This window comes from Neomonachus schauinslandi, chromosome 10 (genome assembly GCF_002201575.2).
Source record: "Neomonachus schauinslandi chromosome 10, ASM220157v2, whole genome shotgun sequence".
Lineage (NCBI taxonomy): Eukaryota > Metazoa > Chordata > Mammalia > Carnivora > Phocidae > Neomonachus > Neomonachus schauinslandi.
Window position 1 is genome coordinate 122,557,813 of NC_058412.1, and position 18,721 is coordinate 122,576,533.

An 18,721-nucleotide genomic window follows, 5' to 3' on the forward strand; every position below is an offset into this window, starting at 1 on the left:
AAGAGGCTGAAGTGATTTGAGGCATGAGCTGTGAGCTGTGGATTGCACCTTAAAAAGGTAAAAAAAAAAGGATTCCTCCCTTAAAGTCCCCAGAGACAATGCATCCCTGTCAACACCTTGATTTTAGACTTCCGACCTGCAGAACTATAAAAGAATAAATTTGTGTTGTTTCAAGTCACCACATTTGCAACAATTTGTTACAGAAGCAATAGGAAACTAATACATAGATTTTGGGGAAAAAACCCCAAACAAACAAAACACAGGGTATCCAGTTAAATTTGAATTGCTGATAGATAATACATTTTTTAGTATAAGTATATCCCAAATGTTGCATGAGCCATACTTACACTTAAAAAGAAATTGTTGTTTATCTGAAATTTAAATTTAACTGAGTGCTCTGTATTTTATCCTAGAAGTGGTGGAGCCAGAGCAGGAGTCAAAACTTAAAACTCTCAGGCTCCCCTACTCAACAATCTGGGATCTGGCAGAAATTGCCATGTTCTCGTGGGCCTCATGGGTCAGTTGCAATCTCCCAGAGCTCCTCCTGCCTCTGGGGTCGGGAAAGGAAGGGATTGTTTAAGGTCATCTCTTGGATACACCTTTGAGCTCCCACTCCTCCCAGGCCACAGAATTTCTCTCTAGAAATGGTTTTGTGTCTTTACTCTGCTCGAGACAGCGACCGAGGAGCTTTGTCTCAAAGCCGTAGTTGCATGAAAGAAATCTATGTTGGGGCGGGGGTGGGGGTGATGGTGCTGGAGTTTAATGAACTGGGGGTGGGGCAGGAACACCTTTTTTCAAGCTACCAGTTTCTCAAGGGGACTTTATGAGCCCCAAAGCAGGACACAAGTAATTATTCAATGGGGCTTTCAAAGCAAGAATCATGTTACATATGAGGAAACTGAGGCCTGCGGTCACTCAGCTACAGACAGACAGATGTCCTCTGGATGGGCATCTCCCCCTTTGCAGCCCCCTGTCCCGATGGCAGCTGCGGTGGGAAGAATCCTGGAATACCAATCCCGAGGTCTAGGATGGAAACCCTTTACACTTCATTGACTGCCAATTTCCTTCCATGAAAGAGGGGGATTCCATAAAGACGAGGATTCAGTAAGACAGTGGATATAAAACGCCAGGTACATGGTGGCATGTTCTAGTTTCTTTCCTTCTTTCTCCGGGGCCTCATTCTCCCTGACCCTCCCGACTAGCTTCTCCGCCGGCCGGACTCCCCCAGCGCGCAGACTTGGCCGCTAGGTGGGGACAGAGCGCCGGCACTGCGGCGAGATGTGCACATGCGCACTCACGGGCGGTGCCTCGCCTTCCCACGCCCCGCGGACGTCACTTCCGGCGCGAGGGGCCGGGCCGGCCGGGCAGGGAGTGCGGGTCGGTTCAGTACGCGCTGCCTGACGAGGCTCCCGCTGCCGATAGACCCGCGCTCCGCCCCATAGCCCGGCCGGTGAGTGCCCACGAGTCCTCCCGTGTGTCATGGGGGTTGGGGAGAGGGACCCCTGAGAGGGAGGAATAACCGGAAGTTAAGGGACTCAAGGAGAGAGACCCCAGGAAATGGGGACACCTGGGGAAGGGGTGACAGCCGGAAGTGGGGGGCCTCAGAAGGTTGTCGACGGGACATGGGGTCTCTGGGGCTCCGGGAGCGATGGCTTTCTGGCCTCTTGGTGGGGTGGGGAGGAAAGCGATGTCACAACATGATGGGCTGCAGGTGAGGAAGATTCCAGGCTTCACGGTAACAAATGGTATTTGCCCCTATCCATACGCCCATCCATCATTTCATTCTCGAGACCGAGTCCTGCTCTGAGCCTGACACTACCGAGGCCCTGGAGGTTAATGAGGAAGCTCCAGGTGGAGGGTAGGGTCCGGTGTGGGGCTAGACACATCCTCGACTAGGTGTGTACCCTCCAGCACATCACTTAACCTCCTATCGTCCGCTAATATTTACAGAGCACCGTCATGTGCCAGGCTAGGCCTATAGCCTATGGACACTACAGTCTGTCTCCCAGGTAAGCACTGGATTGGGATTACAGGCATCTGTTGGTGACTCCCATGGAAACAGCCCAGGGTGGGTCCTGTGAACCGTGATTGTTGTTTAATTCCTCACTTAGCATTCCTCCACCAGGCGGATTCAACTCATTCAGCAAATATTTATGGAGTGCAGACTATGCGTCTGACACTTTTGTTAGGTGATGGGTTTAAGGTGATGAACAAGACAGATATGGATGTTGCTCGCAAATTGCCTACAGACAATTACAACAGATGGAGAGTGCTATGCCAAAGAGCTCCTGGTAGGGAGGCTCCTACCCTGGTCTGGATGTTGGAGAAGGCTTCCTTCTTCAGGCACCATCATCTCTTACCTGGGTTACTGCAGTAGCCTCTGAATGGTCTCTTTACTTCTGTCCTTATCCCCTTACAATCCATTTGCTAGACAGTCGAGCAATCCTTTAAAATAGAAATCAGATCGTGTCACTCTACTCAGATGGGTCCCACCAAACTCAGTAAAAGTCAGAGTTCTTACTGGCTCTCAAAGCCCTGTACCAGTGGGGCCCCCGGGACCTCTATAAGTTCATCTGCTAATATTCTCCACCTTGTTCATTTGGCTCTAGCCATACTGGCCTCCTCGCTGTTCTTTGAAAAAGCCAGGCGTGTTTCTGCCTCTGCCTTTGCCCTTGTTCTCCCAGATGTCTGCATAGCTTGCTCCCTCATCTCCATCTTTCTTCAAATTTCACTTGCGTGAACAAATCATCCCTGACCATCCTATTTAAAATTGCAGTCCCTATTCCCAAGTACATCCAACCCTTTTCCCTGCTTTATTTCTCCCCATAGCACTTTTTTTTTAAGATTTTATTTATTTGACACAGAGAGAGAGAGACACGGGGAACACAAGCAGGGGGAATGGGAGAGGGAGAAGCAGGCTCCCGGCCGAGCAAGGAGCCCGATGCGGGGCTCGATCCCAGGACCCTGGGATCATGACCCGAGCCAAAGGCAGACGCTTAACGACTGAGCCACCCAGGCACCCCATCCCCATAGCACTTTCATCTGGTTATTATACAATTTATCTTGCTTATAGTCTCCCTCTCCCACTAGAATCTAAGTTCAACAAAGGCACTATTTTTTGTAGTTGTTCACTGATGTACCTTCAGTGCCTGGAAGAGGGCCTGGTACATAGTAAAGTACTAGGTATTTGTTGAATGCATGAAGTGGCATCTAATTGGGACTTAAGGATGAATCAGTATTGATCAGGTGAAGAACTGGAGGAAGAACAAGCTAGCCAGAGGAAACAGGATGTGAACAAGACAAGAAAACACAGCTTTGGGAGGAAGTGAAAGCAGCTGGGTGGGGCTGGAGGTTAGAATGCAAGGAACAGAGTGGGCAGACCTAAGATTTAGGGGGAGTGACCTGGGCACTGGCTACGTGCAGAGACCCCTGAGATGGTCCCTGCTCTCCTTGAGCTCGGAGTCAGGGACCAGTGGTAGTCTGTGGACAAGAGCTTGGGCTTTGGAACTGGACAGCTGCTGCTACCTTATTCTTGGGATATCTAAAGCAGCTGTTTTGTTTTGTCTTTTATTCAATAAATGTGTTCAGATCTTTCAAGAAGCAGACACCGGGGTGAGATTAGGCATGCAAGAAATTAACTGGAGGCAGCACCTGTGAAGCAGGAAAGGGAGGGGAGCTGCAGAAGTCAGACCTTTAGACAAGGATAGAGGAGTCCAGCCCCCCGGGAAGGAGGTTTGGGCAGGGAGTCATGGACTGCAGGGCAGTTCCCCAGGAAGGTTCAGGCTGAACCTCAAGGCAAAGTTGCCTGTTAGAAGAGGCCCACATTTCATTCAGTCATTGGCTGGGGACAGTCTGGAAAGTGGCATCCACTGGATGGAGGATCCAGAGGGATAGCAACTGAGGCCATGCATCAGTTATGCTCCATCCCCGAGGGAGAGCCAATCAGCCCGGTTTCACAGCCATCATGATAAGTCATGTGTGTATATGGTGAAAAAGTCAAACAGCACAGTAAAAAGTCTCTCTCCCTCCTTAAATGTCCTGTTGTCCAGTACTCTTCCCTAGAGGGAACCACTGGTAACAGTTTATTTCCTTACAGAAATTTTAGGTGCACTCAGTATATAGGTATATATTTTTAAAAATATGAGATTATTTTATGCACACTGTTCTGCAACTTGCTTTCTTTTCCTTAGTGTGTCAGTTCATAAAAGCCTGCCTAATTCCTTTTCATGAGTGAATAGTGTCCCATACTTAGGATCATATTATTTAACCAGTCTCCAACTGGTATGCAGTTAAAGTATTTCCTATCGTTTCCCATCATAATCAATACTTGAAGTGATCATCCTTGTGTGTATATTTTGCGCACACACACAAGTATATGTCCTCGAAGCAGGATGCTGAGCCGAAGGGTGTGTGGTTTTAAACTTTGGTAGATATCGCCAAACTGCCCCCTGAAGAGGCTAGGCCAATTTATTCTCTGACCCACAGGAGGCATCTCCACGCCCAATTTTGTACTTTTGCCAATCTGACTTTCAGAGTTGTTTTAGTTCACGTTTCTCGAATTACAAGTAGGTTGAACAAGCATTCGTACATCTGTAAGCAAGGCCATGGCATTGGGTGAGGACTGTGTGTGTCCTGCTGCGGCTGCTCGGGGGCCTCGGTGGGGTCCTCCATTCAGTCTGGGGTGGGACCTGGGCACGGGCTTCCAAGCCACTTCATTCCAGCTGAGAACCCCCAAGCTGACAGAAGCACCCCCCACCACATGGTGCTGCCCTGAAATGAGCGGCGCTGGGCTTCATTCACTGGGCTCGGGGTTCGTGTTTTGGCAGGAAACCTGGTAGCTAATGTCAGAAGAAAGTGACTCTCTGCGAACCAGCCCCTCTGTGGCCTCGCTCTCGGAAAATGAGCTGCCGCCACCGGCCGAGCCTCCCGGCTACGTGTGCTCGCTGACGGAAGACCTGGTCACCAAAGCCAGGGAGGAGCTGCAGGAGAAGCCCGAATGGAGACTTCGAGACGTGCAGGCCCTCCGTGACATGGTGCGGAAGGAGTGCCCGAACCTGAGCACCTCCCTGGACGACGCCTTCCTGCTACGCTTCCTCCGAGCCCGCAAGTTCGATTACGACCGGGCCCTGCAGCTCCTGGTCAACTACCACAGCTGCAGGAGAAGCTGGCCCGAGGTCTTCAACAACCTGAAGCCGTCGGCCTTAAAGGATGTCCTCGCTTCTGGATTCCTCACCGTGCTGCCCCACACCGACCCCCGGGGCTGCCATATCCTCTGCATGCGCCCAGGTATTGCCCGAGACGGTCGGCAGGTGCCTGCATGCCCGGCTCTGTGTGGGATGCGTGTGCCCCGCACCCTCTCTCCCTCACCTCTTCCTGTTTGCCTTCTCCCCTGTTTAGTCAAAGCTCTTTGGATGACAAATGACAAAAAGCTACTCAGCCCGGCTTAGGAAAAAGGGGAGGAATTAGTCTAATGAAACAGGAGCACCCCACAGAACCAGGGAGCTGAAAGTGTAGCCGCTTTCCCGGGGCCCCAGGCCCCAGAACCAGAATCCAGTTCATTCCCCCATCAGGAACTAAGCCAGCCATTCCCCCCGTCTCTGCCTCTGTCAATCTGTGTATTTCTCTGGGCCACACATTTGTGCTGTGCTGTGCATATCTTCTTCGCTCTTCTTCCTGTAGATTGGCTTTTGCTGCCTCTGTGGCCCTGGCAAGATCTCCTACCCCTTAGTGCCCGGGCTTCCTGGGCCACCCAGTCAAGTTCCTCCGTGCAAATTCCCGAGTTCTGGCGTTGAGAATCTGCCCTGGTCGTAGGTACGAGCAGGCCTGCCCCGTCCCTCCTTTGTTCGTGGGTGAAGCAGGCATCCATGGGGGCTGGGGGACAACTGGAAGGGTGTCCGTCCACCGTGTGCCTCTCCTCCTCTCCCTCCTTTCCTCTACTTGGTTAAGCCATTGATTCACTTTTCGATCTCAGCACTTACTGATGGTAATCAGCACATCTTACATTTCCCTGGCAGTAGCTTTAATTAGGGGCGCCGAATGCGCTATCAACTCAGGAGTGAAGGAGCGTTGTGCACGGGTTCCCACCCCCACGGCCTTAACATTCTCCATCAGACCAGAGCAGAGACAAAATATGAAACTAAAATTGCAGTGTTCTCCCAACCAAGCCAGGATCAGGAGAACATGCCTGCCGGCAGCCCTCTTCTGCTCACTCGTACCTAGTCCTCTTGGAGGGACGCCTAACGGGGAGTGGTGACCTCCCTGCGCTTTTCCTCTGTCTTTAAAGCCACACCGCCATCACTTTGGTCATTTAGCAAACCCTTTTTGGAGACTAAACCATCCTCTTGAGCCTTTACTGTGTACCAGGCACAGTGTTAACTGCTTTACCTGCTGTTTTAGGCCCTTTCCAAAATTAGGGTTGTTTTATTTTAAAATAAGCAACGCAGTGGAGATTTTAGAGCACCAGGAGACCTAGGAACCAGTCAGCAGGTTTTTTTCTGCTACTTCTCTGTACTCAACTCATAAGGATATTACAAAACAGATTAGCACACTGGTTTCACCTCTTTGCTTGTGTGGTTTCAACCCTTTGCTTGCACGATTTCAACCCTTTGCTTGTGAGATGACTTTTCCCCCCATGTGTCTGGAGCAGAACTAGACCCCTCCCCACCAACACAACTCTTTAGGAGGAGGCATACTGAGAAGGTTTTGTTCTCAACTGGGTATTAGCTTTGCCTCTTTGGGGACATATGTTATTGAAAAGGATGACATTCAGTTATGTAGAAGCAGGTTTAGTTGGCAGGAACATTCAACAGCAAGCTGGCACAGCTTTTGGACAAAGATTTTGTTCATAGGAATTTTGCACATATTACATGTCCCCTTGGTGGTGGCAGTCATGTGGAGTTTTGTCTTCCTAAGAAAAGGACCCACAGGTGGGATTTTCTTGAGAATAGCAGTTAACAGTCAAAAGTGTCATTTCCATCTTCTTCCCAGGGAAGGGAAGGATTCCTTAAATATATGGGGAATACTAAGGGAGCATCTGGCCCAGAAAGGGGATGTGGCACAAAGCACAGCACTGGAAAACTGTCTCCATCTCTGTCTTCCTTGGCACATGCTTCATTCTCAGGCCAGCCCTTGCCTCCTGGGGCCCCTGAGTCTCAAGCTCCCAGCCTCACCAATACAAGAGGGAAGAGGGATCTTTTCTTTCCAAAGGGCCGTGGTCACAGAACTGAGTCCCCTTGGCTCTGTTTGATCAGGCTTGGGTCACACACTGTGGCCAGGAGGATGTAAGACCCGATTGACCACGCCCACCCCTACAGCCAGGAGGCAGGTCAGTGGTACCCAAACCACAAGGTTAGCATGGGAAGAGGTGGATCAGGGCAGTGGTATGAAAATCTGGGCACGTATCTGTTGGCAGACGGCACAGATGTCCATTAAGGTTAGTATTACTATCCCATTCTACTTCTGAGGAGATGCGGGCTCACAGTGAGGAGGTAACTCACACAGCTAGTAAGATTCCAACCTCCCCCGTCCCCGTGTGTCTGACTTCAGAGCTCAGGCTTTTAACTTCAGCACTCAATTGCATTTCCTTTTCAGAATGTGCTGCTTGCTCCCTTTGGAATTAACATCAGCTGCTGCTAAGGTGTCCCATTTACTAACCTAAATAGAGTCATGCCAGTAGAGTATCTTTCTTTCCATTTTTAAACAAGAGTTCTAGCAAGGAGATAAATCTTAGCCTGTGAAGACTTGTTTGTATTCACCTCTGTAACGTTCTGTCCGTTTCTTACAACCTCAGACAGATGGATACCAAGCAACTATCCAATTACCGAAAACATCCGAGCCATATACTTGACATTAGAAAAACTCATTCAGTCTGAAGAAACCCAGGTGAATGGAATTGTAATTCTTGCAGACTACAAAGGAGTGAGCTTATCAAAAGCATCTCACTTTGGCCCTTTTATAGCCAAAAAGGTGATTGGCATCCTTCAGGTATGGCCCCTGTTTGTCGTGTGCCTGTTCCGTGGCGGTTTGGGCTTTCCCCAGGGGGCCTTGTTTGTTCACTGCCGGTCCCACATGATACACAAACCCCACTTCTCCTACAATCCGACAGATACAAAAGCATTATGGGAAGAAATGTAAATGTCCTATTTACCACTTATTCTCATAAGGTTCTCCCATAGTTTCTGAGGTCCCTTTAGTCTGGGCAGGATCAGCTTTAGGGCAAGAGCCCAAACAGCCAGAAAAATGCTTTCTGCATGTTTTTTTTTTCTTTTTCTTTTTTTTTTCTTTCTCCAGAAGATAGAGGAGCAATTCTAACAAATGAAACTGAGAATTTGTGTTTCTGGCTGATATGCTAGATCCGGTCCCGCCCTCTGGGACCTGGGGATGGGGAGCCTGCTGTACTGTTGTGGATAGATGCTTTCACATCTCAGGTGTTATGTGTTTTTTTGTTTTTTTATTTTTTAGAGAAAGCGCGCCCACGCACGCACGTGCACGGGGTAGGGCAGAGGGAGAGAATCTCAGGCAGACTCCATCCCCGGTGCAGAGTCCCAAGGCAGGGCTTGATCTCATGACCCTGAGATCATGACCTGAGCCGACATCAAGAGTCAGAGGATGCTCAACTGACTCAGCCACCCAGGCACCTCCGTGTTCTGTGTTTTAGAACACAGGCGCGGGGCAACCCTCTCAGGTCCCCTCCCTCTTCAGGAGCTTTGTACTATCATTTTGCTATTGCTCAATAAACCTTGCTTTGCTGCCCACCAAAAAAAGAAAAAAAAGAACCCAAGTGCAGGGAACCAGAAAGTTCCTCCCGTATGTGCACAATGTTCAATAGTTTGCAAAGTGCTTTCACAGTCATTATAACTCATTCAGTCCTGCAGGGACTCGTCTGAGATAAACAAGGCAAAGATTACATTTTCTTTTTAGTACATGTGCTGCTGAAGTGAGCACGAATTACTTTTCCATTTTGATGGATGGGGACACAGCCCTTGCAGGGGTAGCCTGGCCTGAGTCTCACGGCTCTAACCGTTTTGGCTCCTCAATCCCTCTGGCCAGCCCGTGGGTGCTGTCTCGTGAGCTGTGGGGCACCAGAGATACAGCAGTTTCCTCTGTGAATCCCACAATGCCTGTGAGCCCCCAACTGGGTGCCAGGCTGATCATTTAAACATCAGCATCACGTTTGGTCATTATTGGAAATGCGGAGCCAATACTCTGGCTTCCCTTAGCTTCCACTCTTCTTTCGATGCCCCTGCGTGGATTTGTCTGCGTAGATTCAAGTATCAGGAGAAGGAGTTTGGATCTGTGTTTTCTAGTCTTCTAAGGTGATCTGGGGGGAGAAAGTTCCAGGGTTAAATAAGTCTGGGAAATGTGGTATAGCATGTCCCTTTCTTGAGAAAGTGACTGTGAACACTTGCACAGGACAGTCCTGCAGTGAAGGAAACCCATGTGACTACATAGCGTGCTATTCTCAAACTTCTTTACCTACCATGGAGCCTTTTTTGCATCACACCTAGTACCGTCCTGAGAAATACCCTTTGGCAACACTGATCCTGAAGGTCTGATGTTTGCTAGATCCATCCACACAGGCTCTCGTTTTTGTTTTTTGTCTTGGTTTGGTTTTTTTTGCCACAAGAGGAGCAGCTCTTCACTTGTTGGCCTAAGTTTAGGCCCCAAGAAAGACTCTCTCTCTGAGGCTTGTCTTCCTGGTTAGCTCCCACGTGGGCTGGCTTTGAGGAGGCCATGAGAGTCAGGCCAAACTGATTTGGGGGCCTGAAGAAGATTTAAAGGAGGAAGGCAGCTGTGGACAGTCTGTGGGTGCCCCACGTGTTCTAACTTCTCCTTCCCCTCCCCCGCAGGATGGCTTCCCCATTCGGATAAAAGCAGTGCATGTAGTGAATGAACCTCGAATATTTAAAGGCATTTTTGCCATCATAAAACCATTTCTGAAGGAGAAAATAGCAAACAGAGTAAGTGATGATTCTATTGACTTTTTTTTTTTTTTGCTCCCTTATTTGTGACATCAATAAACTTCTCTTAGTTTATTATTTTTGCCCTGGGATGATTAATTTGGAAAGTACAGAGTTACAGATAAAATAAGTGAACAATCCTTTCTGTGAAAAGAAGATAAAATGAATAGGATATAATATTTGACAGGAGAGAGCAGAGGAGGTAGCTCTCAAAAGAGTTAAAATGCTGTGTAGTCATTTAGACTCTTTAATATCCTGGCCTGGGCACAGTGAACCAACATTGTATTTCATGTGTGAGAGGACAGGGAGAAGGGTAGTATTGGGCAGGTAGTTAAAAAGTTGTGATTTCTTACTACAGCTCCTTGGGGTTTAAAAATGCTATTTTACGCCCTTCTGTTTACCTGATTTGTTGTCTTGCTGTATCAAGTTTGTGGGATAATTCATGGTTTATGAGATAAGTGAGTTTTAGCTTACCTGTCGTTTAAGAAAGTATAGATGGCACTTTGAAAGATGATCCTCTCTGACCTAGAAGAGCCACTTCTCAACCTTTGCTAGTACTGTGATCACATGTGATGAGTGGTATTTTTCTCCTTCTTCCCTAGGCCTAGGAACATTGTGGTCCCTCCAGAGACTGGGTCTTGAATTTTGTACTTTTTCAAAGAGGAAACAGAGAGAGAATCTCAAAGTTGCAAGGGAAGGAATTTAAAATACAGACAGGGGGCACCTGGCTGGCTCAGTTGGTGGAATGTGCTACTCTTGATCTCAGGGTTGTAAGTCCGAGCCCCATGTTGGGTATAGAGATTAATGAAAATCTTTACTAAAATAAATCAAATCCAGATTCCCAGGCCCTTTCCCTGAAGATTTTTTTTTTAAAGAATCTGTACCTTCCACTCTACTGAAACCGTTTTTTTTTTTTAAGATTTTATTTATTTATTTGACAGAGAGAGCGAGCGAGAGAGGGAACACAAGCAAGAGGAGTGGGAGAGGGAGAAGCAGACTCCCTGCTGAGCAGGGGGCCCGATGCAGGGCTCGATCCTAGGACCTCGGGATCATGACCTGAGCTGAAGGCAGACACTTAATGACTGAGCCACCCAGGCACCTCTCCCGGAAGATTTTAACTCCAGTTCAGGGGTGGAGCCAAAGAGTTTGTGCTTTTAAAATCTTATGTGATTCTGATGCACAGTCAGGTTGGAGAACTGCTAATTTAGTGGCATCCCTGCCTGGGTTTGAACCTTAGTACCTGGAGATCCTGTTTGGAACCTGCTTTTAAAGCTAAAGCAGTCTTTGGAACAGGCCTTTTTTATCTATGAAATGACCTTATTTGTGGTCCATAATCTTGTTCATTTCGGCCTTCATATGTTCATTCATTCTTTCAAAAATATTTATCAACTACTGTGCACAAGTATGTTCTAGATGAACAACATAGACCAAAATCTCTGCCCCTCCCCCCCCCCGGGGGAGCTTACATGCTAGAGACACAGACAGTGGATGTGTATTATCTAGTATTAAGACGTGATAAGTGCTGTGGAGAAAAAATAAGCAGAGAAAGGGGCCAGTACAGGACAGGGGCAAGGGGTTGTAGCATCCAGTAGGGGGGTTAGGGATGGCGTCGCAGAGAAGCTGGCCTTTGAGCAGACTTGGCAGAGGTGAGGGAGAGCGCTTACAGATCTCAGAGGACCAGCAGCGGCACCGCCCCCAGGTGGGAGCACATTGGGCGGGAGCACATCGGGCGTGCAGGAGCAGCAGCAGAGGGAAGGGGGCGGAGGGGCGGAGGGGCGGCGTGCGGACTTCGGCCTCTGGCGCGCGTGAGGTGGGAGCACCCCACCTCTGGCGCGCGTGAGGTGGGAGCACCCCACCTCTGGCGCGCGTGAGGTGGGAGCACTCCGGCCTCTGGCGCGTGTGAAGTGGGAGCACTGGCAGGCTGCGCGGAAAGGAGTGGCATGATCTGACTGGCACCGAGAAGAGCTGAGACTGCAGAACAGGCTGCGAGTAGGGAGACCAGGCTGAGGCTGTTGTGGGAACCCAGGGGAGAAGTGGGGGTGACAGGGTTCCACGAGGTGGGCCGCAGAGTGGTTGAATCCTGGATGTCTTTTGAAGGAGCAGCCAACAGAGCATGGGATGTAGGAAGGGAATTAAGGATCCTCAAGCTTTTCGAGGAACTCGAAGGGTCCAGTTGCCATCAGCTGTTCTTTATTCATTTGACAGATGGTTGAGCACCTACCTGGCCTTCAGGTGACTGATACTGATTAACCTGAGAGCACATGTGTTTCCATTTCCCCTTTAGTTCTTCCTCCACGGGTCCAACCTGAACTCTCTGCACACAAGTCTTCCCAGAAGCATTCTCCCCAAGGAGTATGGGGGCACGGCTGGAGAGCTGGACATCACTGCCTGGAATGCAGTGCTGCTGGCCTCGGAGGAGGACTTCGTGAGAGAGTTCTGCCAACCTGTCCCTGTCTGCGACAGCATCCTGGGCCAGGCCCCGCCTCCTGAGGGTCTGACCCCAGATGCGCAGTGTGATGATTCTCTGCGGGCCGTGAAATCACAGCTCTACTCCTGCTATTAGCCAGTCCCCTGTGAGTGCTGCCATCTTTAAATCCTTTCCTTTTTCTTTGGCGAGGCACAAGGAGAGTCTGAGGTGCCATGGAGTCTGTCTTGCTCCTTGTAATTAAACTGCAGCCTGTAGAGCTCTGAGGGTAAGCCATGGGGTAAGCCCTTGGTGACTCGAATTAATCCATGGAAGAGATGGAAAATGTCCCCAGTGATTCCCAAACGTTTGGAATCCCAGTTTGCAACCATAATCTGGAAGCTGTATCTGGTTCTTAGAGATCTTGGAACAAGAAAAATCAGGACCAAAGTCATTTTGGTTCCACATTCCAGGAGAAAACCACCTGATCAGCACACTCCTATGAAAGAACCTGGCCGAGCCTACAAGGTGGCCACACCAGGAGACTTTGGGAGTTTGTGTCTTTCACCTGAACCCTAACTACAGACTTGTGTTGCTCATCAGGAAATTTCTAGTTTGAGGCCCAGGCCCCAGCTGCCACACTGGGTTTGGAAAGCACCTTAATCAAATCATCATGGGAGCATCAGGACATAAGCAGCACTTCCTGATCAAATTTGGGAGCCAGAGACTTGAAAGTACCTCTGGGATTCACTGACTGACTCTTGCAATGGAAACTGAAGTTTTCCCCAAACCCATAAAGCCTTAGCCCTGGTTCTCAATAGAATCATACAGGATCCTTGAGGTATGTGATTTTACTCAGTCTAAAACGCTAGATGCCAGCCAGGCCTGAGGAGCTAAAAGAATTCTGGCCCAGGAATGAAGAGAGCAGGGCTTCAGCCCCAGAAGTGTGACCCTGGACAAGACCTGGGCCTCTGTGGGCCTCAGCCTTCTCATCTATAAAATGAAGCAGGATGAAATGATGCCTGGGGCCTTGGCTGCTGACGTTCTGGGGTTTGGCTTAGTTATTGAATGCTAGACAATGGTTTTCTGCCTAGAAAAATGGCTCTCTAGAAGCAAGTGGTTGGATCCTGCTTTTTTTTTTTTTTTTTTGGATCCTGGTTTTTTTGTGGTACACCAGGGTCTTCCCAAGAGGCATGTATTACCAATTGGCCCTGCCATTAAGGAAAGTAATATGTGTATTCCTGGGACCTGGCAACAGCCAACTTCCTTTTTGTAGGAAGGGTTAAACTGGAAAAGGGCAGGTGAAATGACCAGGGTTCATGTGAATTCCTTCTACCCCCAAGGCTCTGGCGGTACACTGGAAACCTGGGAGCAGGGAATGGCTAAATTACTTGGGATTCTTGAATTTTGGTCTCTGGAAACGAATGCACGAGCGGGTAATCGCTGGATCACTTCTGGGGCCCCCGCCCTCCCAGATATGCTTGCATTTCTCTCTCTGGTGTGGGCAGACTGACTTGAGTCTAGCCAGCGAGACCAAATGTTAGTTCTCCATTTCAGCACTTTAGACCCTTCCTGTCAAAACTTCAGCCTTAGCCCAACCATCCAACTAGGTGGTTCAGCTGGTGGCTTTTGACCGATTTCCTTTCATATTCATTCCTTGAAAATTATGGCATTAAAAAGCGACAAGTACTATGTGTTGTCTAAGTACCTTCTCCATGCATTTATGAGGCCACCGGGCAAGGGGACAACAGCTCAGGTAGGAAGAGGACAGTGCTCTGAAAGGCAGAGGCCAGTCTATTGTTACTAAGCTCTTCATCTTCATAGCACTGTTTAAAATGCATGGAGAAGTTGGTGGTGAAAATGATTCACTTCATTAGTGCCAACTCCAGGGAAGGCTCTTCCCTGTAGATACTAACCCTGGATCCTCTAGGACCTGGCAGAGCTGGAAGTGCCAGCATGCAGACCCCTGGCAGCCTCCAGTTCCATCTGCCAAGGACAGTGTGACCAGCACTGCTGAAAAGATCTCAGTAGCACAAGTAGGATGGCTAAAGTAGAAGTCTGTTCAGAACCCAACTGCTTGGATGTGGGAATTGGTTAGAGGCGATTTTCAACCTCAGAGAGAAAAGAGAGATTAAAAAACAAAACCACCACCACCCCCAAGCTAGACGGAGGGAGAAGTGAACTGTTCAGCCCCACCGAGTTTCCCAGTTTACACGTTGCACTGCGTTCCTGGCCAGTTTTGCCCGTGTCCATTTGACTTTAAAAGCTTGCGTGTGTGTAAGCTCACCTAGACAAGTATCTCCAAGACCGGGATGTTGCCCATTTCCTAGACCTTTCCAGTTGGCCCAAGGAGTCAGAGCCAAGATTTGTCTGCCTTCTGCAGCTGCTGTGTTTTATTTTGGTTCCAAAGAGAGATCAAATAGTTTGGACACCTCAGGGGGTTTGAACCAAGCTGTGAAAGCAGGACCTCCCTGGGTGAAGATCAAGGCAGTTTCTGTGCAGCTTCACCAGGCGTCTGTATAGAGCTGCCCCCGCAGGGTGGGGGAATGATGAAGGGACCAAGGGAGCCTGATTCAGGAATGGGGTACACTGATGGGACAAACAAGTGAGCACAGGGAGAACTGGGAGTGTTTTCCTTCAGGGAAAGGTTCTGGCCTATTTCACAAACATCTGAAAAGTAACTTTTCCCTAAATTCAGGGTACTGTGGTATAGGAAAGGGAAAGGAGGAGTGTACCAGGAGACCTGAGTTCTGGCTTTACACTGCTGTGGCCTTGGATGAGCCACCGAACACCCCTCAATCACATGATAAAAGGGATCCCCACTCTGAGCTCTGAACCCTCTATTTTAGGCATCATTTGGCTTTACTGCCAGAGGGACATTGTAGTCTACCTTTTAGAGGCCTTTTTCTTTTTTTCCCCCATCTGGATTACTTTATAGGAAATGTAGGTCTGAATGAACTGACATCTGAAGCTCCCAAATTAATCTGTAAGCTTAGGTAATATGGGGGTTTTCTTCCTCTTCTCTAGAATCTGGAAAATTATGCCTCTTCCTGGAATCCTGTTCTACCTTCACAGAGAAGAGGCTGGAAGAAATGTGCAGAAACAACTGTGCAACTCTGGCTTCCTCTCCCGAGCTTACCTGCTTTGGGCAGAAGTGGCTTTAGCTTCCCCATACTTCATCTCGTTTTCACAAGGAGCCACTTGTCCTTAGAGGTTTACAAACACTTCAGCTTGTAAGATACATTTCTGCCAGACTCAGGGCAGGAAGAGGTATTTCCCCCCGGATTCCTGTGAGCTACTGAGCCTTTCTGAATTCTCCCGGTGGGCAGGTTCTTTAAATGCCACCGGATTCTCCAATCAGTTACGGGATTGCTTTTTCACTTGGGTAGGCAAAAGCTGTGGTACTGTTGTGGCATTATTATATTACTTCATTTTAAAGTCTTTAGCTTTTAAGATTTTCCTTTGAAGCCCCTTCTTCCATTGAGGAAGTGAAGTGTTAGCCAAGATAACGATTGCATCAGTGTGGCTGTTCTGTGGATGTGCGGAGACATCAAACAGAAACATCTCAACTGTTCAGGAAAGAGGCCCGTCTGGTGATGTCTCTCGGTATTGGGACTTGTTAATTTTGTAAATCTAAAGTAAATTCCTTTCTGCTTTCCCGACTCAAAACTGGTTTGCTTGAAATGCAAGGGACAGGTATCGTCGGTCAAATATTCCTCCTAACAGAGCTTGCTCCACAGGAAGGCCCGGTGTGACTCGTGGAGGTGCTAGTGATGAACTGACCGTTTGCCAATTCACTGCTTCTCCTTTGGGCTCACTGGGCAGCACATTTAGTTGGGCAGAAAGTCAGCTGCTGTTGGGGATTCTTGGGCTATGCGTCCGCCTCTTGGCACATCAGGTGGTAACCTGTCACGGGTGAGATGCCTGAGGCCTCTCAGGGGCCAGGAGCCTCTGATCCCACGCTGACAGGGTGGGAGGCGGGCTGATTTTCTGACCAGACTGGGGCACCATTTCAGCCACTGATCACATTCCTCGCTTCAAACTGAAATTCAGTTTAGCTTTGAGTATATGGACACGTGGTGGTGGATTCATCTACTTCAGTGTTTGTTTTGACCAAAAGTTTATTTTTCTAGTGCATTTTCTACGTCAAAGTGGTGAAAACATGTAATTTTAGTATGCATGACTGGGTCTTAATAAAAATCCTGTAAGGCTGTATGTGTGGAGTTCTTTTGTGGCAGTGACTGTTTGGATAAAGGTTCTGAAGTTTTATTATTCATGGTACATGACGGCCCGGGTAGAGCCTCCCTCCAGGTCAGGCAGGGAGAGGCCCTGTGGCAACACATTGCACCTATAGATTTGGGGCTGGCCACCTCTGAAGATCATGCACAATTAGAAGATACCAGTGTAGGGCACCTGGGTGGCTCAGTCGTTAAACGTCTGCCTTCGGCTCAGGTCATGATCCCAGGGTCCTGGTATCGAGCCCCACATCGGGCTCCCTGCTCAGCGGGAAGCCTGCTTCTCCCTCTCCCACTCCCCCTGCTTGTGTTCCCTCTCTCGCTGTGGGTCTCTGTCAAATAAATAAATAAAATCTTTAAAAAAAAAAAAAAGATACCAGTGTATACAAAGAATGGCACTTGATATACACAATGGTATAGACAATATGCAAATTTTTTCAGTTCTTAAGGCCCAGCTGTCCCTTCTAGACTGGCCTTGAATCTTTCGTATAGCTAACAGTTCCCAAGGGCCTGTATGGGCTAGGCATCCATTATGTCAGGTGCTTCACAGAAATAACCCACTTAATCTTAAGTAGTATTCCTGCTCCTGTGGGGGAAATGAGGCCCAGAGAAGTTCAGCAGCTTGCCCAAGGACACACAGTCAAATGTGGAGCTGGGCTTCACAGCCAGGTAGTCAGACTCTAGCCCACTTTCTCCCGATGGTTACAGCCACTGTTTGCCTTTTACTGTCATCCACCCTCCAAGAGAACACAGAAGGAAAGGAGGAAAGAATTTTTTTATAGGGAAACAGTGTAGAAATTAGGTTGTTTTCTGGCTTCTTGTAAAATATAAAGCAGAGCTTCTTAACCTCTGAGACCCAGGCTGTAACTGAACATTCTGGAAGCACAAGTAAACCCAGACTCCTTGAGGGATAACTAGGTGTGGCTTGACCCAACTGTGGTCCCATGCATGCTTAGCTGTTTCTCTACCTGCTCCCTGTTGGTTTCTATACAGGAGCGTGTGGTCTGCCCCACAGGAGACAAAAGCTAGGTGCCTCGGTGGGTCCGGTGTGTTGGTGACAAGTCAGCTGGGAAACCGTCTCATGCAGGACGTCCATACACTTACCGCTGACTTTCGATGATGCAACAGGTTAAGTTCTTAACACCGCAACATGCCAGCTCTTGAGGTCAGCCTTCTTCAGGAAGCTGTAGCCCTAAAACTCAGTCCATTTCTCATATCTGGAAGAATGGACTATTGGCTCCAACCAGGGCAGCAGAGTTTTTACAAGCCATGGGAGTTGCTTCTGGTTTGTTTTCTGAAATACCTGTTTTCCGCGATGCCCCCTCCTCACATAGCACTGGTCCGGCACGCCTATAACTGATGCAGAAATGTGTCCTGCTACTGCATTAAAGCTGGTGAGGAAGAAAATCCTTTAGGGTTGCCACTTTTCTGGAAGCAAACTGTTTTAACCAAATGTTCACCCTCTTACCTGGTAAGGTGCCAGCCATTAGAGATACAGTGCCCTGTAGTCACTGTCTTCGGGGGATTCCTAATCTTCCTTCGCTGCTGATGGGCAGTTTGACAGCACGTCCCTAAGCCGTCTCCAGTCATCTTGGTGCCTGTCACCTTATGCCAAGAGACAATGGGGCCTAATTGAAAAAAGAACTCTCAAGGCCTGGTTTATTTCTCTGTTTTGCCTCTTACTAACTATAGGCAAGTCCCTAACTTCTCTAAGCCTCAGTCTGATCTGTCGGCGGGGAAGGGGGAGAATCCCCACCTTCTAGGTGCATAAACAGCGTCTATTCACAGCTGGGCACACACACTGTTTCATGGTCACTATTCTGCACCTGAGGAGACGGTTTGTGTGCAGCTCATGTCACTCAGCAGTGGTGAGGACGCCACTGAGCAGGCCGCCTGATTCGGGCTCCAAGGTACAGGATGGATAGAACAACAGGAGAGGAGAAAAGACACGAGCAAGCAGCTCTAGTTGATAAGATAAGCCCAGTACCCACCATCAATCTGCAGAGCTCAAATGCATGACTCATGTTACTGAACACTCTTGCTGGAATGTATAAAAAGGAAAAGGAATTATAATGGACAAAAACACGTGCTGGTTTACAGCTTGGTCCAGAACATCAATAGCA

The 18,721-nt window shown here is 48.7% G+C and overlaps 1 protein-coding gene across 3 annotated transcripts; it reads left to right on the top strand.

Annotated features, from left to right (window-relative positions):
* Nucleotides 1–1,374: 1,374 nt before the first annotated feature.
* Nucleotides 1,375–16,799, top strand: TTPAL (alpha tocopherol transfer protein like). 3 transcript variants are annotated; one of them, XM_021689135.2, is made up of 6 exons: nucleotides 1,375–1,450; nucleotides 1,951–2,009; nucleotides 4,827–5,286; nucleotides 7,790–7,983; nucleotides 9,849–9,959; nucleotides 12,244–16,799. In XM_021689135.2, exons 3-6 carry the CDS (start codon nucleotides 4,842–4,844, stop codon nucleotides 12,520–12,522), a joined length of 1,029 nt encoding a protein of 342 aa, XP_021544810.1. In that variant the 5' UTR covers nucleotides 1,375–1,450; nucleotides 1,951–2,009; nucleotides 4,827–4,841; the 3' UTR covers nucleotides 12,523–16,799. The 3 variants fall into 3 exon arrangements, with proteins under 3 accessions (XP_021544810.1, XP_021544809.1, XP_021544811.1); XM_021689134.2 differs by lacking the exon at nucleotides 1,951–2,009 and having other exon boundaries at nucleotides 1,392–1,450; XM_021689136.2 differs by lacking the exons at nucleotides 1,951–2,009; nucleotides 9,849–9,959 and having other exon boundaries at nucleotides 1,392–1,450.
* The last annotated feature ends 1,922 nt before the right edge of the window (nucleotides 16,800–18,721 follow it).

Excerpts from the sequence above, each read along its gene's own strand:
- TTPAL (XM_021689135.2), top strand. The coding sequence starts at position 4,842 with ATGTCAGAAGAAAGTGACTCTCTGCGAACCAGCCCCTCTGTGGCCTCG. Across the intron at positions 5,287-7,789 it reads TATCCTCTGCATGCGCCCAG|ACAGATGGATACCAAGCAAC; the intron begins GTATTGCCCGAG and ends TTACAACCTCAG. Across the intron at positions 9,960-12,243 it reads AGGAGAAAATAGCAAACAGA|TTCTTCCTCCACGGGTCCAA; the intron begins GTAAGTGATGAT and ends TTTCCCCTTTAG.